Source organism: Nyctereutes procyonoides, unplaced genomic scaffold (genome assembly GCF_905146905.1).
Source record: "Nyctereutes procyonoides isolate TBG_1078 unplaced genomic scaffold, NYPRO_anot_genome, whole genome shotgun sequence".
Lineage (NCBI taxonomy): Eukaryota > Metazoa > Chordata > Mammalia > Carnivora > Canidae > Nyctereutes > Nyctereutes procyonoides.
The window spans coordinates 16,795,373-16,822,928 of NW_026575159.1; the positions used below are offsets into that span (position 1 = coordinate 16,795,373).

The 27,556-nt window shown below is 38.9% G+C and overlaps 1 protein-coding gene across 4 annotated transcripts in view; it reads right to left on the reverse strand.

The window, feature by feature from the left end:
• The window catches only part of ZHX1 (zinc fingers and homeoboxes 1), a 36,354-nt gene extending 9,908 nt beyond the window's left edge, over positions 1 to 26,446 (reverse strand). The window contains exons 1-4 of one of the 4 annotated variants that reach the window (XM_055314282.1): positions 26,294 to 26,446; positions 18,813 to 18,925; positions 6,078 to 8,927; positions 1,982 to 3,617 (exon numbers count right to left, since the gene is read on the reverse strand). In XM_055314282.1, the coding sequence (XP_055170257.1) occupies positions 6,081 to 8,702 (2,622 nt within the window). In that variant the 5' untranslated portion in view covers positions 8,703 to 8,927; positions 18,813 to 18,925; positions 26,294 to 26,446 and the 3' untranslated portion in view covers positions 1,982 to 3,617; positions 6,078 to 6,080. The other 3 variants (XM_055314281.1, XM_055314284.1, XM_055314285.1) reach the window with 3 other exon arrangements.
• Between the last annotated feature and the right edge of the window lie 1,110 nt (positions 26,447 to 27,556).

The following is a 27,556-nucleotide window of genomic DNA, read 5'->3' on the forward strand; positions in this document are numbered from 1 at the left end:
GCCGACAGCACCATAACTCATGCCTGAATAAAGCTTGTCTAACACGTGTTTTCTCCATAAGGCACCTCACAGCTTTCTTGCTTTATGAACACTAGACAGTCCTTCAGCACTACACTTAGGGTCATTTTAAACAGCTAAATCACCAACAAAAGACGCAAAAATACTTTAAAAGTGGCACTAACAGACTACAGAAGGGATGTTTCTTTATAATCTGAGAGTTGAAATAAGAGGCAAAGCATAACTTTTTTTTTTTAAATTTCATCTGGGAACACGCAGTTTGACAATTCAAATGTTTTGCCACCATTCACGTGTGTGGATAAGCACAAAAGTGCCATGAATATTGATTTCGGCATTGCAAATAAATGTTAGTGAGTAGTCAAATTTCATAAACAGAATCTGTGGATAATGAGAACTGACTGTATCTGCAAATCATATAATCTGTTAAAGGTGTCCATCCAGAAAAAAAAATAAAAAAAATAAAAAAAAAAGGTGTCCATCCAGAATATACAAAGAACCCCTAAAACTCAACGACAAAAAGCAACCCAATTATACTTGGGCAAAGGACTTGAACACACACTTACTTCTCCAAAGAAAATCTATAAATGGTCAATAAACAGCTAAAAGATGTGGAACATCATTAGTCATTAGAGAAATGCAAATCAAAACTATGAGACACCACTTCATACCTATTAGGATAGTAATACTAGTAGTAATAACAATGACTTTTTAAAACTGAAAATAAAAAATGTTGGCTAGGATACAAAGAAACTGGAGTAAAATGGTTACAGACACTATGGAAGACATTTTGTCACTGTAGAAAAGTTTGGTGGTTCCTCAAAAATTTAAACACAGAATTACTATTTGATTCAGCAATTCCACTCCTAGATAAATACCTGAAAGAACTGAAAACAGAGACTCTAAATGGATACTTATACACGCCCATGTTTACTGTAGCATTTTTCTGGCCAAAAGGTAAAAACAACTCAAATGTCTATCATCTATCAACAGAAGAATAAATAAAATGTATATATCGGATTGTTCAATCACTATGTTGTATACTTGAAACTAATGTAACATCGTGTGGCAACTATACTCAAATAAAACAACAAACAAACAAAACACAGCTACAGTCTGGAATATTATTCTGCCATAAAAAGTATCAGAAGTACCTGGGGTGGCTCAATCAGTTAAGCCTCCAACTCTTGATCTTGATTCAGGTCTTGATCTCAGGGTTCAAGACCAAGATCTCATGAGTTCAAGCCCCATATTGGGCTCCACGCTGGGCATGGAGCCTACTTAAAAAAAAAAAAAAAGGAACAAAGTACTGATATATATTACAACATGAATGCACCTTGAAAACATGATGATAATCAAGTACAAAAGGAAAAGTATTGTATAATTCCACTTACTTGAAATATCAAAAATAGGCAATTTTAGAGAAATAGAATAGTAGATTAAAGGTTACCAGGGGCTTGGGGGAGGGGGAATGCTTAACGTTTATGGAGTTTCTGTTTGGGATGATGAAAACGTTTTGTTAATAGTGGTAATGGTTGCCCAACATTGTGAACATAATTAATGCCATTGAATCACACACCTAAAAACAGCTATAGTGGTAAATTTTGTTATGTGTATTTTACCACAGTTTTTTTAAAAACTCAGTTAATAAAATGGAAAAAAAATAACTGAAACCTACTAATCACTGCTAATTTTTATTCTGTATTCAAGGACATCATTAACCCGGAAAAGAGGGCTTTTGCTCTGTCAAATAAATATATTTAAAATCTAGCAAACATCAGAGCAGAATGAAGTGTCAAGTTTATAAAAGAGACAGAGAGGGAAATTACTACTAGTTATTTATGGTTATACAAAGTTTACATATAGCAGGGGAAACATAATATAAATATATTATTCAAAGGCTTTATTTCTAATACTTGACATTTCAAATATGAAAATTGTCAAACAAAACGCAGACCACATTAGCAATGGTTTAAAAAAGGGAGCAATTTAATTATTATAATACAGAGGGCTTTAAGAAGTTTTTAAATGTGTAAAAGAAAGAACAGTTTAGTGCATTAAATTGTTACAGTCTTTACATTGCTTCTTCTTAAAAAAGTTAACAGTAGTATGAAAAAGCCACCCACAAAGCCAGCTGTCTGAGTGAAGAAATCAGCTAAATTGCAGCATTTTGGAATTACTAATAAAGCTATAGTTAAAAAATAAAAAGTTTATAAAAATGAAAGCAGCATGCATATTCAAGGCTTTTTCATAACATTTCATTAGCTGACAAACATTTAGGTAAAAACAAGAGCTTAATATTATTCATTAAATTAGACAAAAGAAACTGGCCAAGCCCACTACATCCGGTCATTCGGAAAAACATTTTCAAATCCAGAGCTAATTAAACTGAACATTTTTTTTCTATGAAGAAAGCACATTTTGAAAAACGATCCTAAAGTCACAAAAAAAAAAAAGGGGGGGGGTCCTTCTCAACATGAATGAACAGCACCGGTCTTTACAAAGTTTATAAGTTAGTATGAACTTTCAGTCTCCTGATATGGCAAGAGTTAACAGTTAACACTCCCATGATTCATAAATGAAAAGCTAACCTTTAACTCATTATGATCAGTTCAGAATTTTCTCTCTATTCACTGAAATTGCTACATAAAGTAGAATTTCCCTGAAAGAGAATTCTTGAAAATTCTGATCTGATACCTGTACAAACATTTCTGATTTCTATATGATTGTTAAGAAAACATTAAGTATATATTTACTAAATGGTTCTTCTTCACATTTTTGGTAAAATAATTATTTCAGAGTTTCACCCTACCCAAATTCTTATGCCTTTTTCTTTTCCTTCTTCAGAATTGATTATCTTCAGGTTAATACAAAGCAAATTCAGCTTCTAATGAAAAAAATGAACAGAGTATTACAGAATAATAGTGGTATCCATGAATGTGTTAAATTAAAGATCCATCATTAAGGGCCAATGATATCACAAAATCTTACTGTTTCAACATGTGTCAATAGGCTGCTTTTTTCACTTACGTTGAAATTGTATAAGCCCATGCACAAATTTTAATCTCAGTGCAGGGCCTGATAAATAAGACATAGAAATACATCAAGTTTTTCCTCTTCCTGTTTCTAACAATTTTTACTCTGTAAAATGTTTGGTCACTCAAAGCTATAAGCTTAATCACATATCAAAGAATACAGGCAATAAGGCCCATCTCACTAGACATACAGTATTAAGCTGGACAAAATATGAGGACAAGCTCTAGTGGTCATTAAACCCCCTCAGAACGTCTAAGAATCAGAACATCTCCATCATATCAGAATAAAAATGTACTATATTAAAATTCGAATTTTTACAAGTTGCTTAATTAGTGTTCTATTTACATTGCAGAACTTCCGCCAAATGCAGTAGTTTAACTTTGGCACAACATTAAGTTCCATTTCTTTTGGGTATTGGATCCTATTTTTTTGAGAATGTGTATGCCCCAAAACATTTTCAGTGTCATCAAAGATTGGGCCCATTCACAGTAAATCAGACATCTTGCGTTGAAGAATTGATTCTCCTCCAACGTTAGGCAGCTATAAAAGAAAAACATAATAAAAAACTAAAATTTTTTTAAAACCCATATTTTAATGTTTACCACTTTAGAAACAAAAATTATACAAATTAGCCATGAAAATACATCCTTTGTATTTGCTTATTAAACACTGAGATCACTTGCTATATACATTTTATATAAAGTAGATTTTGTGTGCAACTCCTATGTATAGGTTCTGCATATGGACATTTTCACCTTTATGTTAAAATTTATAAAAACAATTATTAGTAGGAAGTGTATACTCACTGTCAGTATTTGTAATAAACAGACTGAGATCTAAAGGCTCTTGTATTTTTTTTCTATTTATATACAAGTCTCACTTATGCAAAAGATATATATGTATTTCACCTTTTGCAATAACTATTTTGGAGAAGTTTTGGTTACTTATTTTTGGTAAACTGAACCATATTTAAGTGAAGAAATAACTATTAAGAGGAAACTTAAGATGAATCCTCTTATAAGATGAAAAATTATTTTGTTAAGCCAACAGTAACTTGCTAATTAATGCATTTTTAAATTTTAGACTTTTGAATATTTTTAAAGGCATGTCTGAATATGTACCATGAAAGTGCATGAATAACATACATAATTTTTTGAAAACTGTGGCTTTGTATGAATTTTTTTTATCATAGTATCCATTAGAGTGTCAATACAGAACATGAGAATTATCCACACAAAGCCAAAAACTGTACAAAAAAGTTCCTGTTATTTTTAGAAGATTGCAGCTCCCTACAGAATCATTGCTGAAGTTACTACAACCACAAGGACAATTCACTGCAGCAACACATTTGTTGATTTAATCTTGGCCGAGTGAGAATTGTGTTTAGAAAAAAAAAAAAAAAGCCTGGTAAAAATATTTTATGCATCTGGGTCAGAAGAAAGCCTGTCCTGAAAATTTCTGACATTAGGAAATGGAGAACTGCACTTCAGGATAAAGCTATACAACATTGTTTAACTTCCTGTTACTTACATTACGCTCAAAACCTGGAGTAAGATTTACTCTAAAATAGATGCTTTAGTTTCATCTATATTTCTGCTTGAAAAAAAATGTTAATGAAAAGAAAGTCTGGAAAAGGACTGCTAAGCAAAAAGAAAAGTGCCTGGTACATATTAAGCTCTCTATAAATAACTGTTCAACAAAATAAATAAAACCAGTGAGGAAGACATGGGGGAGTCAAGGAAATACTGCGCAGAATAATAGAGCATAAAAGTAGAGGATGGGGTAGGGATACAAACAGCTAAGGAGGTAAGTAAACATGCTCATACGATAATGAGGATCTATTCCTCGTTTCCTTTTTTACTGTTTGAGAACACGGCAGTAATCTCTGATAATAAGATGCTTTTGGACTACTGACAGACATATACAAACATTTTGTGACGAGTGCATTAATCGCAATAGAATATGGTTTACTCTATACTCAACAGAGTATAGTTTTATCCTAGAACACTCCAAAACAGAGAGTAGAATAGAACTATGCTATTAAATTCCAAAAGTATTAAGAATTGAAGTCCTAACTCGAAATCAGGTGTCTGATTGCAGCTACAGTGAAATTTTAATTCAATCTATAAAGGAATTAAAATTTAAGGAACATGCCAAACCTTTCAGATTTAAAGCATGTTTACTTGCGCTTTTATAGCAAGAGATGTATTTTTAACCAATTACAGCATTTCTTCTGGTAGCAGGTTTGTTTTCTATCAAAGAATGAAAAGACACTTTAGGCAACTGAGTTAATTTAATATCAAATCTGTTATTTACCTTTTGATCTCTAAGACAGAAATAATTTATATCACAGTTTTCAAAAACAGATGCCCTCCAAGCAAATATGAATTTACATAAAGCCTAAAATAGACCTTTGGCTTTCAACAGAAAAATTACTGAATAATTTTAACACATAAAGCATTTTAAACTCTAGTTAAAAACCTAATAGTTTGGGGGGCAATACAATAAATAAAAAAAGATACCCATTTTCACCTAGTTTCCTAAAACTGAGCAATCCTCGCCCCTGTGGTAAGTTTGTCCTTCGGTACACTTTTCCCCTTCTCTTTAGTTTTCGTTTTTGAATTCTTCCCTTAAATAGGCAAAAAATGAAGCTTTAGTGAAGGAGGGTTGCAAACAATACATTTTAGTTATCTTTAGTATTTTGTGAATCCCCCCACTCCAACACCAGTCTAGTCTCCCTTCTCTGAGAATGGGTACCTTTCCCTTAAAACAAAGTGAAAAAAAAAAAACATTTTATGTAAAAATGATAGCAGCATTAAATTCTACATAATAAATGTAACAATCATAATAATCAGACTACACATAATAATCACGTGTCTCTTGGCCACAGTCATGGTCCTTAGTCCTCTTATTAGCTAAAAGGAAAACCATCTCAGAAAAAACTGTCAAGAGTGAAGGCGTCAGATATAAGGTGACTATTCTAAATGTATATGGTTGATGAATATACACTCAGATTAGAAACTTACATTTCAGTCATCTGATTTAGAAAGCTTCCGTTTCACATGTCGTGGGGGTTCCCAAGTGTCACTATCATCTGTTTCTTCTTCGTCCTCTTCCTGATCATCGATCACTTCATCTTCCTCCTCGTTTTCCTCAAATAATTCCATACCTAACTCGGATCTCCTCTGTCTTTCTGCAAACCACTCTCTGACCTGCTCATAGCCCATATGTGATTTGTTCACGAGCTCATCAAGGTCTTGCTCATTAAGAAATTTGTGCTTCAGGTAATAATCCTTAAGTATTGCAGTTCCAGTTTTAAATTTTATGAGTGATGGCCCCCTGTCCCAGTTGTTCATTCTCTTGCTTCCTCTCGGCCGCCCACGTGGTCTTCCTCTTCCCCTTCCTTTGGGTCTTCCCCTCCCCCTTTTCCTAAGGGAGGACAGCCCATTCATACTACTCGAATTGGCGCTTTGATAGTAGTAGTACCATTTTAAGTTTCCATTTTTCCAAGCATAACGGGTGTCCCCAAACCAACTGACGATGTCTGTTCTAGCAAGCCCGCTTTCTTCAGCCAACTTGTCATATTCTTCTGGTGATGGCCACTGGGTTCGGACAAATGCACTCTTAAGCATGTGCAACTGCTCAGGTGTTTTTTTACAGATCTTGCCCGTATTTCCTGGCTTAGGTGCACCAGATTCATCTCTGGGAGAAGTTTCTCCAGGTTCTTCTTTGGAACTACCTGCATTATTTTCATCTACTTCCATTTTCTCTTCCTTTAAAGCTTTTGATTTCTTCTTCTCTGTAAACCAAGCATCAATTTCCCTTCTGGTAAGTTTGGTTTGAGCTCTTAACCTATTTAACTCTTCATCTGTGAGTATGGAGCTGTTGAGAAAACTTGCCTGAAGGGCACGGAGCTGTTCTGCAGTCTTCTCTTTAAATTTCTGGGGAGTGAAGTCGGGAAAAGGATTCCAGGATTGTTTAGGCTGTGAAGTAACAACAGTTGGAGATTCTGTGGTTTCATCACTGGAGTCTATAATAATAGTCGTGGAGGAATCATTGTTGAGATGTAAGCACTGATTACTCTTCGAATTTCTCTGGTTGTACCTTGTGTCACTAAACCATTTTTTAATCTCTCCTTTAGTCAGGCCTGTGATTTTCATAAGTCTGATAATTTCTGAATCATGGGGAAACTGATTTTTAAGGTAGCTGACTTTTAATTCGGCCAGTTGTTCTTTAGTCTTTTTGGCTCGAATGCCAAATGAATCAGGGTTTGCCCCTGTGGTTTCATGTTTAACAAGCTGAGAAGGTGGGATTGCTGCTGTTGCTGGCTTTGTCTCTGCAATAGGCTGGGCAGCAGGTGCCTGACTTTTTTGTACATTTGTTTGATTTGGAACCCCTGCCACTGTCAAGGCTATAGGTGCTGTTACTGGCAAGGGGTTTGTTCCAGCTACTTGTGTAAGAACCAGTCCTGGCTGACCAACTATTTGGCATGTCTGTAAAATGGATGGTAAACCATTACTCCCTGTGGAAATGTGTGTAGGAATAACGGTTATGGTCTGAGGTACAGTGTGTACTGTTCCATTGAATTGTTTTCTTCTGGCCTCCTCTACTTCCTCAGGAGTCCAGCTAACACCATGTTTTAAACGTTGGGCTGAAAACCATATCTTGATCTGTTCTTCTGTGTATTTTGCTTGAGCAGAAAGAACAGTAATTTCTGACATCGTGGGATAAGGGAACTTGTTGTAGGTGTTAAGCAACAAGGGGTTGTTATCCAATGCAGCATTGTAGGTAGGAATGCTATTAACGGGGATTAAGACTTTGGGAATCAAATTGGAATTCTGCTGAGCTGATACAGCAGTTATCACCTGTGCTAACCCAGGAAGAACTGCTGCTGGGGTCATGACTGTGCTGGCAGTATTTGGATGTATTCTGTTGACAATGGAAGTACTTGTATTAGATTCAGAGGCTGAGGAACTTGGATTTTCCACAGTTTCTTCACGGTCTGGTTTGATCTCATTCTCTTTGTCTTCAGGAATGTCCTCAACTGAGTTGTGATGAACTGTGATCCGTTTGTTCTCCACTTTATTTTTCATCATTTTCATGATTGGGGTTTTACTGATAGATATTCCTGAAGAAGAAACTTCTGTAGATTCACCTTGCTCTGAATTCTCCTCTTTGACAAAACTACCATCAAAAGTCAGATCATTTATTGTCTGTTCAAAGATTGTCTGGTTATTTCGTTTCACCATAGTCAACTTAAAATTCTCTTCTCCTGGGTGATATTTCAGATTATGCTCAGAAAGTGCATCATACCTTTTGGTAAGAAAATTGCATTCGACACAAACATAGGATGAATTTAGCACTACATTGGGATGTTCTGAATCCACATGAAAAGTAAACATATTTAGATCTGGGGTTTGAAAAGTACAATATTTACATTCATAGCCACCTTCAACTTTTTTATTTTGTTGATTGTCAGAATCCACAGATTCATGAACTTCTTCATCACTTGAGATACTCTCCGCTCTGGTGTTTTCTACAGGTGTAAGTACAGGAGGACCTTCATCCAAATCTGATATCAACTCCAGGTCTGGATCCTGTTCACTGGCAAGGACCATGCAAGGTGTTGTGGATTTTCGCCTGCTTGCCATTCTGATGTTATGAGGAAAATCTCACTGGTGATTAAAAAGCATCAAGGCTTAAAATTGTTCAGTATTCTTCATTTGAAAACAATGCCTTTTGGTTCTTCAAGTCCATTTTTGTGTTCAGCAAGTTTCATTAGCAGCTTTCTCATGGTGCAATCAAGTAAAGAGCTTATTGTTGGCAGATAAAATACTGTTGAACTGCTGAAATTTTTGAAGCACAACTCCAATCACCTATATTAAAATAAATTTAAAAATGTTTTTAAATGTGTGATTATGATCTTTTAAACAAGCTGCAGTTATATTTCACTTATATGAAGTTGTTGGATAGTTCAGTTATAAAGATCTAGAATAAGACCAGAACCAGGAAAAAAAGTCATCTAAGGATCAAAATATATGTCTCCAAGTCAAATCACTGAAAGTCACATACTGTATCATGGTCAGCCCCCAGCTGTTTACTTGGATTTTTCAGCCAGCTCTATATTGAAAAGGAGAAGAGTTTGCTTTGGCAAGCACACTATTATCAATGTGAAATGATAATCTGTTAATAAGGGAGGAAATTTAAAACTCTAAAAGGTAGTCACAGGTACTCAGAGCCATTAAGTATATAAGAAATTCAATCCATCACTTATGCCCTCTTCCTCCTACTAGGCTGTTTTATGATTCTAGTAGTAGAGCCAAGTATGACAGAAGCAGCAAAGATGGGTAAGAGTGATCAAAGTTTTAGTTTTAGAGACATTATTCTTAATCATTCTCCATAATGCTACTAGAATTTATAAAACTTATATGATCATATCAATCTTCTGACTTAAAGTTTCCCCAGTGTTGAAAGAATGAAACCCAAACTCCTTAAGCCACGTGTAGTTCTCTTTACACCTGGTTTCAACCTCAACTTCCTGTAGTCTCCCTCCTGACTCCTATTTCTTATGCTTTGAACACAGTAGATACAACTGTTGTCCAGGGACACACAATGGGGTCATTCCCTATGCCAGAAGCCTTGTTTGTGCATGAGCTGTGATTATCTTTGTCTGCTCTATAGATCACCTTCTCCCTTTAACTTGGCCTGACCTCCTCCTCAATTTATCTTCTAGTCTAGCACTTACCATATTGTGGCAGAGGAGTGTTACATTTCTATCCCACAACCTATCCATACTCCTGGTCTCCTTACAACAGTGCATCTCATTCTTCCAAGGACCTTTGTATCTTCAGTGTAATGCTCTCCCAGCTGAACTATCTTCAGCTGAACTATCTTGGCTGCCTTCTCATTTATTTCTGTAGCCCCTCTGCATGCAAAAAGCCTACAAGTAGGGACTCATTAAATGTTTATTAACTTGAACTAGAATGAACAGGAAAACAGTCCTATGAAACTCAACATACCCCGCCAAATTATGGAAAGAGCCCAAATGTCCATCGACTGATGAATGGACAGGTGGCTCAGCGGCTGAGTGTCTGCCTTGGGCTCAGGGTATGATCCAGGGGTCCTGGGATTGAGTCCTGCATCAGGCTCCCTGTGGGGAGCCTGCTTCTCCCTCTGCCTATGTCTCTGCCTCTCTCTCTGTGTCTCTAATCAATCAATAAATAAAATCTTTTTTTTAAAAAAAAAGATGTGGTATACATATATACAATGGAATATTACTCAGTCATCAAAGAGAATGAAATCTTGCCATTGGCAACAATGTGGACAGAGCCAGAGAGTATTATGCTAAGCAAAATAAGTCCCAGAGAAAGACAAATACCATATGATTTCACTCATATGTGGAATTTAAAAAACAAAACAGATGAACATAAGGGAAGGGGGAAAAGAGGGGTAACAAACCATAAGAAACTCTTAACAACAGAGAACAAACTAAGGGCTGATGGAGGGAGGTGTGTGTAGGATGGGCTGAATGGGTGATGGGGATTAAGGAGGGCACTTGTGACAAGCACTGTTTTTTTGTTTTTATTTTTTTTAAATATTTCATTTATTTATTCATGAGCGACAGAGAGAGAGAGAGAGGCAGAGAAACAGGCCGAGGGAGAAGCAGGCTCCATGCAGGGAGCCCTACACATAACTCGATTCCAGGTCTCCAGGATCACGCCCTGGGCTGAAGGTGGCGCTAAACCACTGAGCCACCCGGGCTGCCCCTGTTTTTTGTTTTTAAAGACTTATTTATTCATTCATAAAATACACAGAGGGAGAGGCAGAAACACAGGCACAGGGAGAAGCAGCTCCCTGCAGGGAGCTGATGCAGCACTCCATCCTGTATCCTGGGATCATACCCTGAGCTGAAGGCAGATGCCCAACCCCTTAGCCACCCAGGCGTCCAAGCACTGGGTTTTGTATTTAAGTGATGAATCACTAAATTCTACACCTGAAACTAATATTAGCATATATGTTCACTATTGAAATAAGAAATTGAAATAAAAAATAAAAGAAACTCAACATGCCCTGAGAACATCACCACAGAGAACAGCAGCAGAAATTCACAAGAATGATTGTGATTTATCAAGAAAAAGTGAATTATGTTTATACAAATACATTTTAGTAATTTTGTATCCAAATACTTAAAATTTTTATGCTACAACAATGAAAGGTAATGTGCTTTGAAGTCTAAACCAAAGAAAAATGAATGAGTTAAGTGGTCTCCCTTACTCTCTACTCCAAATTAGAACTATTTTCATTTGTTAGTCTGATCCTTATTCTCACTGAACTGAGGAGATAAAGTTTACTTCAAAGATTATAAAGCAAAACCCAGGGTGTATGAGGAGATATATTGACTCAGGAAAAGCAGAAACATCTTTAGGAAACAGAACTGTCCAAAGAGAGAATGCCTTGCCTTTGATTTGAAGGTAGGAAGATCCTCTTCACTGGGATTATTCAAATATATACTACATATCTATTTGATGTATCCAAGCAACAGAAGGAAAGTTGGCCTAAATGTCTTTCATTCCCCAATTTCCCATATCATAAAATAAAAAGCATCCACTTAATAATAATAGTATTCGATTCTCAAAGGTGTCATTCCCCACCCCCACCCAGGAAAAAGCCTCTGATTTCTAAGGTAATATAAAGAAATCACTGATATTTAAAACTATTTCTTAACTGAATATTTTATGCTAGGCTAATGCCATCTCTCCTAGTCATTTCAGTAGGATTTGAACTATTTTGTTCAAGTGCTAGTATAGCTGTTTGATCATTTTTTGGTTATTAGGAACAGGGAATTCCTCAAATAGCCTGAAGTAAGTGGATGAGTAACAAATGAGCAGTACTCATATTTTTGGCAGTGAGGGAGAATTGTTGAAAGGCAGGGAGTAAGTTATTTTGTAACTGTTATTCTCCTAGAATCTTAGATTATATCATTGGGAGTATACTAATAGTTAAAAATCAAAGATAGAAGGTTTTTTTGAAACTACCTTTCCTTAGTGATGGTTTTCAAACTTTTTGTTGTAAGTAGGGGAGCCCTTTCTTCAAACAAAATTCTATGAGAAGCCTTGGGGCAAAACAGATAAAAGAACAGCTGTCTGGTTGAAGAAGGAAAGGCTAAACTACTTCCTGACTCCATCCCATGGATCCCACAAACCCTACCTCCATCTCCAACGGGTTCTGAGATGTGTTTGAAAGCCTGTGCTTTAAAAAACTTAAATACTTTCAAGACAATGTATCTATCAGTGTCACTAAAAATCCTTTGCAGCTTAACTGCTGAGCCATGAAATTTGAAAACTAATCTAAAGTAAATTTAATGTGTCCTTCAGCTTGTTTCACTGTGGAAGGCAGGGCTTGGGCACTCAGGGTAGAACAGAGTTGCCAGTACTACTAAGAGATACAAAAGAGAAACTTGAGGACCTAAGGTCCCTTTATTGATCTGGCTCTCTAGGTCTTAGGTTAAGCTGCTTACTTTTCATTTTATCTAGCTTAAAAATAGGAATTTGCTAAATTCACACACACACACACACACACACAGAGAGAGAGAGAGAGAGAGAGAGAGAGGGAGAGAGAGGCAGGGACACAGGCAGAGGGAGAAACAGGCTCCATGCAGGAAGCCTGACGTGGGACTCGATCCTCGGTCTCCAGGATCAGGCCCTGGGCTGAAGGCAGCACTAAACCACTGAGTCCCCCGGGCTGCCCCAATTTTAAAGTCTTAAATATTTTTTGCTAAAGCCATAAAAAATTACAAAATATTCATAGATTATTTTACAATCTAATGATGTATATGCACTATTGTGTGTTTTCTGTTGAAAGCACTGGTTTGGGCAATATAAACTTAAGCTACTTAAAAGAGAAGCTTTAAAAAAAATCTTCAGTAATGCAAAAGACTCAAATCTGATTATCTCAGGTATTAAAGATGGCCTCCAACTCAGGTGACTTTTATACCCAAATACACAGATCCAAGAAATACTCCCCACTTTATTCCTGATACTGTTTACATTTTCCCAACAAAACCAGAGTCACTATATTGTTTAGTATTATTTCTAAGGGTGACTGAGAATTCCCAAAAAACCTCAAGATTTGGTCTAATGGCTCTAGTCTACTATAATGTATATAGCTCAAAAATAGACCAAAGCACAAACAAAGAGATCCTCGGGGTCCTGATTACATAAAGTCATAATTTGGGGGGAAGCAGGGAACTCAGTACAAATACCCCATTTTCATGACAGAAGAAACTCAGGCCCAGAGGAACACATTCACAGAGGAGCTGTGATATAGGATAAAACCACAGGTTCTAGAGTCTGCTCTGTTACTCAGTGGTTCGGTGCCTGGAAAAGTTACTCAGAATCAACCTCAGTTTTCTTATCTATAAAACCAAGATTCTTCAATTCAACAAATTCATTCAACTATTTGTTGGATGTCAACCATGAGCCAAGCACTGTGTTAGGCACTATAGTAAGGCAATGACCATGATAGATTGCCTCAGGTCCCTCAGTACTAGCAGTTGAGCAAGAAAAACAGGTAGTAAACAATCACTTAAAATAGCTGTGATCAATGCAATGAGAGAGGAAACATCAGGAACTCTATGAGCACACTGTAGGAGGCTTCTAGAAAGGAAACAGAAAGGCTGCTCTGGAAAAAATAAGAATGGTGCTATCCACATCAGAGGCCTATCAAATAAAATGCTTCACACACAGTAAAACATAGTCGGTGCCCAATTAATGCTATTTTCCAGTCTCTAAAAATTCTTTTGGGGATGAAGAAGTACCATTTATTTAGTATTGTCCTCTCTCTCTCTCTTTCTATCTCTTACAATTTAATCAGCTGACACAAACTGAATGAAAAAGGAGAAAGGATAAAAAGAATAAGAATTTTTTTGGTGTGGTTCCAATTTATCTCCTTTTATCATTAAAGTGCAACGGGGCTGAGACACGAAAATTGCCATACAGAAATCACTATTAGCTGACAGGTGAAGGTCAACAAAAAACAGCTCAAAATCAATTAGGGGAACCTTGCACTATTTACCTGTAAAAAGGGGGTAGAGTTCAGTTGCACAACTGAGTAGATAGCTAGGTGGCTTTGCAATTAAAACACAAAGTGAAGACTGCCAAAAAGATAAAAAAATTATACTCTCAATGCATATAGCACTGTAAATATATTTGAAACCTATTTTCAGGTAACTTTTCAGTAGAAAAATGGTAAAAATGTAACAAAAAACCCCCAACCTGATCAACTATTATATGATTTTTTTTTTTAGATTTATTTATTTATTCATGATAGACACAGAGAGAGAGAGAGGCAGAGACACAGGCAGAGGGAAGAGCAGGCTCCATGCCAGGAGCCTGATGTGGGACTCGATCCTGGAACTCCAGGATCGCGCCCTGGGCCAAAGGCAGGTGCCAAACCGCTGCGCCACCCAGGGATCCCCCTATTATATGATTATTTTAAAATGTAATCAAGGGATCCCTGGGTGGCGCAGCGGTTTGGCGCCTGCCTTTGGCCCAGGGCGCGATCCTGGAGACCCGGGATCGAATCCCACATCGGGCTCCCAGTGCATGGAGCCTGCTTCTCCCTCTGCCTGTGTCTCTGCCTCTCTCTCTCTCTCTCTCTCTCTCTCTCTCTCTCTCTCTCTCTGTGACTATCATAAATAAATAAATAAATAAATAAATAAATAAATAAATAAATAAATAAATAAAACAAAAATATAAAATGTAATCAAGAGTAATTAAGGAATATAAAAAAAATCGCCTCTCAGCCTTTGACTAAGATCAAGTGTAGGAATATGAAAAAATATTTATCCACTTTTACTGCTAAACTTTTTATAGAATCATAACAAAAAATCATAACAAAATTTGCATATTAATTATAAAATAACTGGGAAAATATGCATATGGGCAAAAACTAGATGAGAATATAAAGAAATTAAATTTTCACATGAGACTATGGGTGAAATTTTTATGTGTGCTATTTACAAATTTTCTTTATTATAACATTGCTTTATTATAAAATACAACAAACAATTTCAAGGCCTTAAAATTGCAAATAGACTAGAATATTCTGATGGTCATTTATCTGGAGCTGGAAACAAAGTTTACTTTCTATTTTTAGGGCAAAAACATGTGCTACATAAAGGTTTTTTTTCAGGAGAAGCAGAAATCTCTGAGTATGTATAGCATTCGAGTATATTCCACACACTTTGGGGACCTGCTCCACGGTCTGAGAAGTCAAACTAGTTCTAAGAACCCTCAGGAGCACTCAGAATGTGCGGTATATGCATCTAGGTCAAGTCAATTTCCATGGTTCCATCTGCATCCTAGCTCTTCTTCTGAGGGTAAGATACTTCTTAAACAATTCATGATTCTAAACTCATCAAAATAATTTCAACAAAGTTTCTCTACAGAAGAGCATTTAATGAAAGCAAAATTCATTTTATCAGGGACAGTTCCAACAGCAGTTCTTATATAGTCAGAAAGAATGTCTACCTAGCTCTCCACTGTATATTCCAAGAGCCCAGCACATTGCCTATTAAGGCCTCAATAATATTTGTTGGAAAAAAAACCTTTTATAATATATCGGTATCATGTATTATAACATTTTTACTTCATTAAACACTCTTTTACAGAGGAGTTATAAAGAACAACTGTGCTTAATATATAGTAAATTACTTCCAATGGTGAAATCCTTACTAATAAAATTACCTTAGTCATTAGAATATTAAAACATCTTCCTATATAAAACATTCTATTTATTAAAATATAGCAATGAATATTCAACAAATATTTACTATCATCTATAATTCTGTTGTAACAAATCAGTTTTATGTATGAGTAGTACATGTCTAAATTTGTGGACCGCATAAGAATGAAACAAGGGAAATAAAGTCATTCACAGAATTAGTCCTGCAGTCAAATTCAGGAGAAAAATGTTCCTGTAAAAATAGCAAATGTAAATCTGAACTTAGAATCATTATTTTTCTGTTCCTGGAGAAAACTATACTTTAATGGTGTTGTACATTTTTAAAGAGATTAAAAAATAAGTTATCAATTAATACATTATAAATAGTAAGATTGTTTCAAATTCTATGCTTAGTGCTACAAAAAGTCTAAAATTTTTTATGGTTAAGCAGACTTGTGATTATACTGAATTTCCATGCCTCTATTTTTTTGTCTGTCTTATACTTCAAATTAAATGATTAACAGACAATAATTTACTCGCCTCGTTAGCCACAAAAGCATATTATTTTGGTAAGATTTTATGTGAATAAAAACAACTTTCATACCAATTCTTAATCAAATACGAACACTTATAAAATAATTATAATTTTTAAGGATTATGTTAGTTTTGATCTGGTACTAGCTAAAATTGTTCTCAAGGTAGCTAAAATATAAACTGATAAATCCTTTGGGATATGTATTCAGACCTATACTGAGAATTCTGTATTTTATTTAGTTTCATTTCTTATTCTCTGAGTCAGAGTTCTGTTTAGCCAATTGAAAATACTTATTTTTGCATGTTTATATTCAAATTAAAAGTTACAAATCCACCAAAATCACAGAATGCCCGGAATAATAATAGGAATAAAGAATAATGGGGTCAAATTAAAACACAGAATATCCATCATGTTAAAGAAAAAGGTGTCCAAGAAGATACCTTCTTTACTTAAAGAAAGCAAACCCATTTTGGCCTGTATACACTTCAGGCACTTTTCAAAGCCAAAATGTAAAAATATTTAGAAACAATGGCTAATTTCCTAAAAAAAAATTAAATAAGAAATTTGATAACCCAAATTTGTACCCACAGCATAGGTTTTTAAGAATTATTACCTAAAAGATAAATCTCAAGAAAATTGCCAAAATGGTCTCAAGATGATCAAAATTCAAGTATGAAGGTGAATACAGACAGAAGTAAATGTGCTAAAAATAGAAGCACCGAAGAAACTTTGGCCAAAAATCATCTAATTTCAGGTCCCTTTGCTAATACTAAACTAAGGCTTAATGGTTTAGAAATTCTATCCTCTCTACCTATATTTTTCTACCTGAAAAAGCCAACCTTAATACTGTTAAAGATTAAAAGAAGAATCTAAGCTGGACAGATTTCTCCTGGCAAGCACTGACCCCAGATTTGAGGAGTGAAATGTCTTTTTGTAAGGCTTCTACAACACTAACCACTATCCTGGTTTTCTATCTTCTGCTGGCATGTAGGTAGGTAAGTAACATATTGAGAGTGATACATAAATAAGTACTAAAATGAAATCCACTATTTTTGTTATTAAAGTTTATAGTATTGCCCCAAAGTAATTTTTTTTTGCTGGAAAAAGTTTTCCCTAACTTTTTCCAAGAAGGTACATTAAATCTTTCACAGACAGTCTAACACAAGAATGCTATTCTTGACTGTAAGTGATATTATCATTGAGAGGCTGAAAAACCATTCATCTGTCTATTATCGTCCCCATTTATAAAATAAAATAACTTACATATTTTACTCAGAATATAATCATTCAATTATAAAAAATACTTTGAAACATAATAGTAATTAGTATTGGTAATGTCAACTTGTAAGGACTCTTAACAATTTTTTAAAAATGAAAGTTGAACCACCACATTAATAGCTAGAGAATCTGGGGTGCCTGGGTAGCTCAGGCAGTTAAGCGTTCAACTTTTGGTTTCGGCTCAGGTCACGATCTCAGAGTGATGGGATCAAGCCCCAGTTTGGGCTCCATACTCAGCTGGGAGTCCGCTTGAAGATTATCTCCCTCTGTGTGTACCCATGCGCCTACACTCTCTCTCTCTCTCTAAAATAACATAAATTCCATTCCTGGGTGGCTCAGTGGTTTAGCTCCTGCCTTTGGCCCAGGGTGGGATCCTGCAGTCCCGGATTAGAGTCCCACGTCAGGCTCCCTGCATGGAGCCTGCTTCTCCCTCTGCCTGTGTCTCTGCTTCTTTCTCTCTGTGTGTATCTCATGAATAAATAAATAAAATTAAAAAATATATAAATAAAATACATAAATAAATCTTTAAAAAATCCTTCTTGGTACTTTCTAGAATTATCTAAAATAACAATAGGACTAAAGTGTAAATATTTCAACACTACAGTATGTGATCTAATGCTTCTTATGAAAGCCAATTTATGTCAGTTAAATAAAATATAAAAGTAATTAGGTACAAATATATTCAGATATTTAAATACTGGCATGCTTAACCTAAAACTAAGTACTTAATCACCAATATCTTAACTTTTAGAATTATAATTATTATTAGTAGACTATATACTGGAAATATATTTTCAGGAATTGTTCTCTGAAGTCTTGAAGAATTTTTCTGGATATAGGCAAAAAAACAGTAAAATTTCTAGATCAATTTTCCCACACTAAAGTTATCTGCCCTCATGATCTTCATTTGTCTTGTTTACCACTGTTACCACAGCACTGAATATAGTGTCTGACAGTGTATTTCAACAAATATTAATTGAAAAATCAATGATTAATATACCACATAGATTTATCATGAACTGTGATGCTGTTTCCTTTGAAATTAAAGCAGCCAGTACTCCTATATTTTTAAAGTTTGAAAGCGCATTTCTTAACAGTATCAAGACTAAGTCTGCTGCTTTTTTACGGAAAGCTTTTAAGAGGTTAGCCAAATATAGTATCATGGGATCTAAAGTGAACATATTCAGAATTTGAGTTTTATCATACTCAACAATGAAATACATACTTGCCATAGCTTCTTCAGCATTCTGTTCTTTGACACGGAGGGTGTCCCTTCAAATTAGGTGTTTAGCTCAGGCCATCATTACCAACAGGTCTGAAGTACCTATCTGCCATTTCCTAAAAAAAATTAATAATAATATCACCTTATTATCCTAGATATAATACGGTCTTAGGACTTTAAAGTTTATGCCTTGATTTTTTAAAATAAATGTAATTTTGGAAAAAAATTTAATTTCCTCATAGAAATTGTAAAGGAAGCATTTAACTGTCAAACCCAATATTACTAAGAAACACAAAATTTAAAACATTCCCCAAAACTGGATTTATATTATATAAAACAACCAGATACTATTTTCACTATTATGTTATTTTCAATAAAAATTTCCAAAATGTGGATGGATATATGCAGGCTGTAATATAAAAGGAGAGATGAAGAAGTTGGGAACTGTAAAATATTAGACCCATAACAAAAGTTATGAAAGATAATTTAGTTAAACTAAGAGGTGGGAGAAAGTGTATGTTTGTATGCTTACACATAAACCCACTGATATCTGTATCCTATTTACAATGCATTAATTGGAATGCAGTGGTTATTAATCCTGGCAACAAGACAATATAACTTAACTAGCGGTACTCTACCCCAAAGCATGTATTATCTAGTAGAATGACCTGTGTTTATTTCATTTTTACAAGAAACTACTACCAGATGGCTTTTCAATCCGTGTGTTGTAAGCATTAGACCATACAATCGAACTGAAGATCATTTACCAAAAATTGAGATATGTGTCCAAAATTCTTGGGACATATTATTCAGAGTATTTAACCCAATCAGGAAAACGTAACAAAAACTGTAACTGCTTCTCTTAATAAATAATAGTAAATGGCACTTATGAAGGGTCAAAGCATTTTAGCTGTTGTTCTTTAAGCACTGAAACTCTATAAACCAAGCGAATAAATATTAAGGAAGATGATTTCTTCCAAATACCTTATCCTTTGATTCTTTTTTTTTATAGATTTATTTATTTATTTATGATAGACATAGAGATAGAGAGAGAGGCAGAGACACAGGAGGAGGGAGAAGCAGGCTCCATGCCGGGAGCCCGACGTGGGACTCGATCCCGGGACTCCAGGATCGCGCCCTGGGCCAAAGGCAGGCGCTAAACCGCTGAGCCACCCAAGGATCCCCTGATTCTTTTATTATATACATGTTCATGAAGAGGCTCTTAAGAAATAAAGTAAATACACCAACCCTTTAGTAAGATACTTCTAGATTAAGTTAAAGCTTAGGCTGAATAGTTACACTATTTTCATGAAAAGCAAAAGAGCATTTTCCTGGTAGGCCCAGAAGAGCATCCTGCTCTCTGCAGCCTGGGATTCTACAGTTTCATTTCCTGGTATCTCCTTGTTTGGAAGCTCCTTAGCTATCCATCCACAGGATGTGGACTAGAAGAGAAGATAGGAAACAGCTGCCAAAGAGGGGAAGTTATTTTCCAAAATGAATTATTAATATTATAGGAAATTGGTAACCTATTTGAATCCATTCTTGAATCACACAGTAATTGCAAGACATTTTACCGAACGAGAGTCTCTTGAGAAGAGCTGCTGAGACATTGCAAGGGCACAAGGCAACTAGAAGAGCAACAAAGCTGCTCCTTGATACTTCTGGATGAAAAGTATACTTGCCCGATGTTATTTTAGCTCTTGACACTGGGGTTATTTTTAAATACTTCTAACTCAAAGTATCTTTTAAGATTTTAATATTAGAATGAACTTCAAAAATTACAGAAATCATCTCAGCTATATACATTATATAGTAAAACAGAGGAGTTGTTTTGGCAGAAGATGGGACTGTAAATAAAGATGAAGACCTTTGGCTTTGGAACCAAGACTGCATGGGTTCAAATCTCAGCTCTGTCACTTATTAGCTGGATGGTCTTAAACAAGTGACTTAGCTTATGTTATTGCCCCCTCATCTCAAGTGGGGCTCTAATAACATGTGTTTAAAATAACCCATGTAAAGCTTGTAGACTTAGTAAGTCCACAATTAGATTTTTCTTTTTAAAAATATTTTATTTAGGGATCCCTGGGTGGCGCAGTGGTTTATTGCGCCTGCCTTTGGCCCGGGGCGTGATCCTGGAGACCCAGGATCGAATCCCACGTCGGGCTCCCAGTGCATGGAGCCTGCTTCTCCCTCTGCCTATGTCTCTGCCTCTCTCTCTCTCTCTCTGTGACTATCATAAATAAATAAAAATTTAAAAAAATATATTTTATTTATTTACTCATGGTAGGCACAGAGAGAGAGACAGAGACATAGGCAGAGGGAGAAGCAGGCTCCCTGCAAAGATCCGGATGCAGGACTTGATCCCAGACCCTTGGGTTAACACCCTGAGCCAAAGGCAGACACTCAACTGCTGAGCCACCCGGGTGTCCCCACAACTAGATTTTTCTGACTTTTATTTAAGGTATTAACTTTAAGTTATACAACAGAGGAAGTCTTCACATAAACTTTGCTAAATGTTGAGACATTATAAAATATTTTAAAGGTCTGGGCAACAATCAATAAATTTTATTTTCCACTTCATACTTTTGAGCATATTAAGCAATGCTAGAACAAGTTGGCTTTAACAGGTAGGCATTAAGCAATCATAATTTACACCCCCCACCCCAACATACACATACTTTCTCTGACCTTAGCTTCAAGGAGAATCATTAATGCGTAACACATTTTAAAATGTGTTTCATAGAACTAACAAAGCTCTGATACAAATCATCCTGTTGTATTATGAAGAAAAATTGTTCCCTCCTCACCATACCCTCACTTAAAAATTTTTTTTTGTTTAAATTCAATTTGCCAACATATAGTATAACACCCAGTGTTCATCCCATCAAGTGCCATCCTCAGTGCCTGTCACCCAGTTACCCCATCTCCCCACCCAGCACCCCTTCCACAACCCTTTGTTTCCCAGAGTTAGGAGTCTCTCATGGTTTGTCTCCCTCTCTGACTTATCCCCACTCAATTTCCCTCCTTTCTCTTATAATCCCTTTCACTATTTCTTATATTCCACGTATGAGTGAAACCCTATGATGATTGTCCTTCCCCAACTGACTTATTTCACTCAGCCTAATACCCTCTAGTTCATCTATGCTGAAGCAAATGGTGGGTATTCATCCTTCCTGATGGCTGAGTAACATTCCATTGTATATATACCACATCTTCTTTATTGATTCATCTGTCGAAAGACATCATGGCTCCTTCCATAGTTTGGCTATTGTGGACACTGCTGCTATGAACATTGGGGTGCAGGTGTCCCAGCATTTCACTACATCGGTATCTTGGGGTAAATACTCAGTAGTGCAATTACCATTCCCTCACTTTCAAATAGAGCCCATGTCCAGCAAAGTTTTAACAAACTTCTTTTTGACAATATTAGAAGTTAAAAGGGAATAGATTTTGTATAGAAGAAAAACATAATTATTGAGTGAATTGCTTAGAAATATAAAAATCAGAATTTCTATCTCCTTTCATTCCTCACAATAACCTCCCCCCCCAAAAAAAAAACCAGAAAGACCATCAGGAAGGAGGAAAAGGGGAGTCAGAAATCCTATGGGAAATATGAAATCACTAAGATTTAATGACAAAGTTCTTTTGTTTAAAAATAATATGTATATGGTTCCTACTTCAATGATTTTTTTAGATAGGCTTTGAGAAGATTATTTTTAAAAAATCTAAATCTAAAAACTCAAAACAAAAATCCTGCATAAAAATTTTGACAGCTTTGGGTATCTGGGTGACTCAGTTGGTTGAGTGACACTTGGTCTTGGCTCAGGTCTTGATCTCGGGTTGTGACTTCAAGCCCCCATGTTGGGCTCCACGCTGAGTATGGAGGCTACTTAAAAAAAAAAGTAAAAAATTTTGACTGTCTTGAATAAATGTCATTCTTAACCTACTCATAAAAACTTATTTTCTGGGACACCTGGGTGGCTTAGTAGTTGAGCGTCTGCCTTTGGCTCAGGGTGTGATCCCAGGTCCCACATCAGGGTCCTTGCATGGAGCCTGCTTCTCTCTCTGCCTATGCCTCTCTCTGTGTCTCTCATGAATAAATAAACAAAATCTTTTAAAAAAAACCACTTTTTTTTCCAAAGTATATCATCATATTTGCTTCAATCAAAGGGATTAAAGACCATCTTAATACCTCTTGAATACACCATAGAATATGGATTATATAATTTGCAAAGATTATGTACCCCTTAAGACCCAAACTTGGCAACTATATAAAAATTTACATAAACATTTACTTAAAAATTAACTGTATGAAATACAGTTCCCCAAAATGTAAATTCAAATGTATCTTGATTAGTAATCTAAATTAGCAGCTTCAGCCATTCAAATTTGTTTACTCACAACCACAAATATATCAGAGCAACAGGAGACAATAAGATAGATCAGTAATATTATAGAAGCATTGGCTATTATTCAAAGGCTAGCATCACAGCTTTCCCCCCCCCTTAATTAAATGTAGTTTAAATTACCTTTGAGATTACATAGGATGATTTGGAAGGATTTTAGTTCAGAAGAAATTTAGATGTAAAAGTGGATGTGTTACACTGGCTATAGTGCAACAGATATTTCCAAACACCTCCCTACATTAATGAATATGATATTAAATTAAAACCTAGCTTAGGCACTGAAGTTTTAACACTGCTAATGTTCAAATAAGTAGAGTCTCTTGAGCCCACATCCACAATGATGCAATGTATATAAAAAGGTTATTTCCTCAGCTACATTTGTAATCATTTTAGTAATGTTAAGAGTAATTCTACTTAAATATAAAGCCATGATTCACAGCAAATTAAGTCTCAAATAACCCATTTTTGTGCCCAATTAACAGTATAAGAAAGAAAATATAAATACATTAAAGTATCACTTTTAAATCTTAATGTAAGTTATAAAAGGGAGAAAATCTTCAACATGAAGCACCTCACCTATGCTGTTAAGGTCACTAATAAAATAACTGTTAAACTTTATTCATATTTATTTTTAAAAACCTTGCAAGTATCACCAAAGGTGAAATAATTGCTACATCATTCACGAACTGTCCTCCAAATCCAGTGAAATAATAAGCTCGCTATAAGGGAAAGACATCTACTATTAATGAGTACAAGCACAGCACAAGCACATTTATGTTTTCAGCCTTAGCATATTTTCAAACCATCTGGCATCAATGCTACTCTGGTTCATCCAGCCTAATCTGTTCAGAATTGAATACAAAAACTAGAGCTACGTGCACTTTGGGGAAACCAAAGAATAGCTCACATTGTATAATAATGCTCTAAATGTGCAGCTCTCAACTAGTTTACACTTGAAATGTGTTTGAGAAGACATTTCTATGAAAGACATTAAAGCTCTTTTAAAAATACTAGAATGGTTCAAGAAATCTGTATGAATCATAGCTGTCATCAGGTACCCAAATCTTACTTGATTTTTTTCTCATTTTAATCCTGATCATTACATAAAGCATTTGAAGAGGTACTTCTACAAAAGACTCACTTCACTGGTAAGTGAAATGCTATCATTTCTATATTGAACGAACCCAACACTTTACATTTTACTTTGTGTAAAATTAGTTAGCTTCGCCCTAAAATGCTTGGAGTAAGGAGAGACAGATTAGGAGGAAAAAATATTCATGAGGGCCCTTTTACATCCTGTTATGCATTATTGTCTTTGGCAGCACCCACATTTCTTTTGCCTGGAATCAAGAGTCAGAATTGCTCCTTAAGAACATTGTTTAAACTCTATGGATATACTAAGGCCGTGTGAAAACCAACTCCCGTTCATCCTCACTGATGGCATAAAAACATAACGACTTTTGGGGAGATAATTTCTCAGAAACAAGGACAATCCACGTTAACACCGTGTAAGACAAGTTAAAGCTTTAAGACAAAGACTGAGATGCAATGACCAACACCAACAAGTCTAAAGGTGCACTACCGTAGGGAAGGCGCGCACACGGGCACGCGCGCGCACACACACACACACACACACACACACACACACACACACACACTCCAAACCCACGAATAGGCACTAGTCCTGGAGGGAAAGCTGCTGCTTCCTCCCTGTGAACTCTATTTCCCAATCCTGTGATTTTCCTCCCTTTTCTGTTATATTCTCAACCTCCAAGAGAATTGCTTTTTCAAGTTACATGCAATCCCCACCTAATCACATTACAGACTATCAGCCTTTTTTTTTTACACCCCCCCCCCCGCCCCTTAAAGATGAGCTCCTTCTGTTTTCAGCTCGGGGTGGGGGGGGGGGGTGACGACAGAACAGCGCGGTAGGATCCGCACTGTGCCCAGCTCTGCACCGCACTCCTCGACCCCCGCCCCCAGTCTCTCCCGGAGCGGGGTCACAGCTGGCCGCTCCGCTCAGCGCTATGACCTAAACTTAGGATATCCAACGGAGCCTTCTCTTCCAGTGGGGGTTCTGCTCTCTCCTTACTGTTACCTACAGGGGGGAGAGGTGGAGGGAGGTGCACGGAACAAAGAATTCCAAGTCCCTCTACCCACAACTTCAGGGTAAACCCCAGGGGAAGGGCATCATCCGCCAGGGCTCCTCGTGCCCTCAGCCCCCGCGCCTTGCCCCCTCGCACCCCCTCCGCAGCCCTTCCTCCCTCGCTGAGACTGCGAGGCTGTTCCCGTTAGGCCCCGAGGCTCGGGCGAGTGCCCGGTGGGGCCTCCCTCGTCTCCCTCCTGCAAGGGGACGGGGGCCGCCTCCATTCTCTTGAATGAACTTCGGAGTGCCAGTCTGCCTCTAAGCGGAAGAGAGCTCGTCGGGACTCGACTCCGAGTCTTGGCCCCCAGGGGCGGGCACCGCCTGGCCGCGAGATGGGCGCCGAGCCTTCCGTCAAGCGGGGGGCAGCCCTCCCGCGGCGCGTTGCCCGGGGGCTCCGACGCCGACTGCACTCGCTCAGCTCCGCAAGGGGGGCTCTGCTCGCCGCCCCGCGGGCAGCACCCACCAGCCGGCGCGCGCCCCCGCGGGGCGGGCCTCCCGACCTCCGCCAGGACCCTCCCCGCGCCCCGCGGCGCCCCCCCCCGCCCCGGCGGCCGCGTCTTCACTCCGCTCCAGTCCCAAGTTGCGCGGTGCTCCCGTAAGAACCGGGGCTGACAGGACTCCTCCCAGAGCCCCCCGCCAGCTCCCTCCACGGCCGCAGACACCCCGAGGGCGCGAGGGAACCTCAGGGGCCGTCCCTCGGCGGCGACTCCCCGAGGCCGGCAGGCAGGCGGGGTCCCTCCCCCTCGGGCGCCCCGCGCCGCGTCCTCCTCGCCAGCCGCCGCCGCCGCCGCCGCCGGCGCGCGGAGCCCCCGGGGTCCCTGCCCCGGAGCCGCCTTCCCCCGGCCGGCCCACGCTGCCGGTTCCCCGCGCCCCCCCCCGCGGCCCCCCGGGCGTCCCGGCCCGCTCGTCCCGGAGCCCGCTCGCGCCGCTACCTGCAGGGGCCGCCGCGCCTCTCAGCGCCCCGCCGCCGCCATCTTGCATTTCAAACCGGCTGCACTTTTCAGGGAGTCAACTCTGACCTGTGAACCCTACACCCGGAACCGCTCCGCGGGCCGGCACACGGCCTCGGCAGCTCGGCGGGCCCCGCGGAGCGCGGAGGGTCGGGGGGTGGGGGGGCGAGGCGAGGCGCGCGCCCCGGCGGCCGACCGGGGCGGGGAGGGAGGGAAGCAGCCGGCCGAGGCGGGGCCCTCCCGCGCGCACGCCGTCCCCGCGCGCCCCCACCCCGCTCCGCGCCGGGCTCTCGGCTCCCGGACCCCGCGGCTCCCCTGGGGTCCGACCCCGGCCTCTACCCTCAGGATTGGCGCACTGGGAGGTAGGGCGCCGCCCCGCCCCTCTGTCAACAGAAGCCCCGCCCCTTGCCCGCGCTGGCCCCGCCCCCTGTCAGCAGGAGACCCGCCTTCTCCGGAGCGCGGAGCGGCCCCGCCCCTTGCCCGCGGTGGCCCCGCCCCCTGTCAGCAGAAGGCCCGCCCTCTCCGGATCGCGGAGCGGCCCCGCCCCCTGTCAGCAGAAGGCCCGCCCTCTCCGGATCGCGGAGCGGCCCCGCCCCTTGCGCTATCAGAAGCCTCGTCTTAACTCGGGTCGGTTCCCTCCTCCTGTCACTTGTGGGCCTGCCCTCTGGGCGCTCCGCCCTGCTACTGTCACCGCCGGACCTCAAGAAACGCCCCTTGTCAGCGTAAGCCCCGTCTCCCGGGGGCCCTCCGCCCAAGCCCCGCCCCTTCATCGGAATCCCCGCCCACTGTCAAAAAGAAGCCCCGCCTGGCCGAGGCCGGTCTGGATCCCAGCCCGAAGCCCCACCTTCTGTCACCCTCCGCCCCGCCTCTTCTCGCCTCCGGGTCCCCACTCCACCACAAACCGCAGCTCCACCCGCTGACACCGAAAGTTCAGTTCAGCCTCACTTCCAACTGTCGTTGAAGACGGAGCCACCCTTTGCTCCCCTGGAACCCTCCTTTCCCCTCTTACGAGCCGCTCTGCCGAAAGGCTTCCTTTTCCAGCCGAGCTCTTCAAACCCGGACAGCTTCCATGTGCACTAGTCCTGCAGAGAGGGGGGCCAGCCAAGCACCCAGGCTTTGGGAAAAACCGAACGGCGTCACCGCCCCTCCTCACCACCCCTCCACCATCACTTTCAAAATTATGAAACGTGCAAACCAAAGGGATGAGAAATGTTTCACTCTCCAAGCCGCTCTGCACAGATTCAT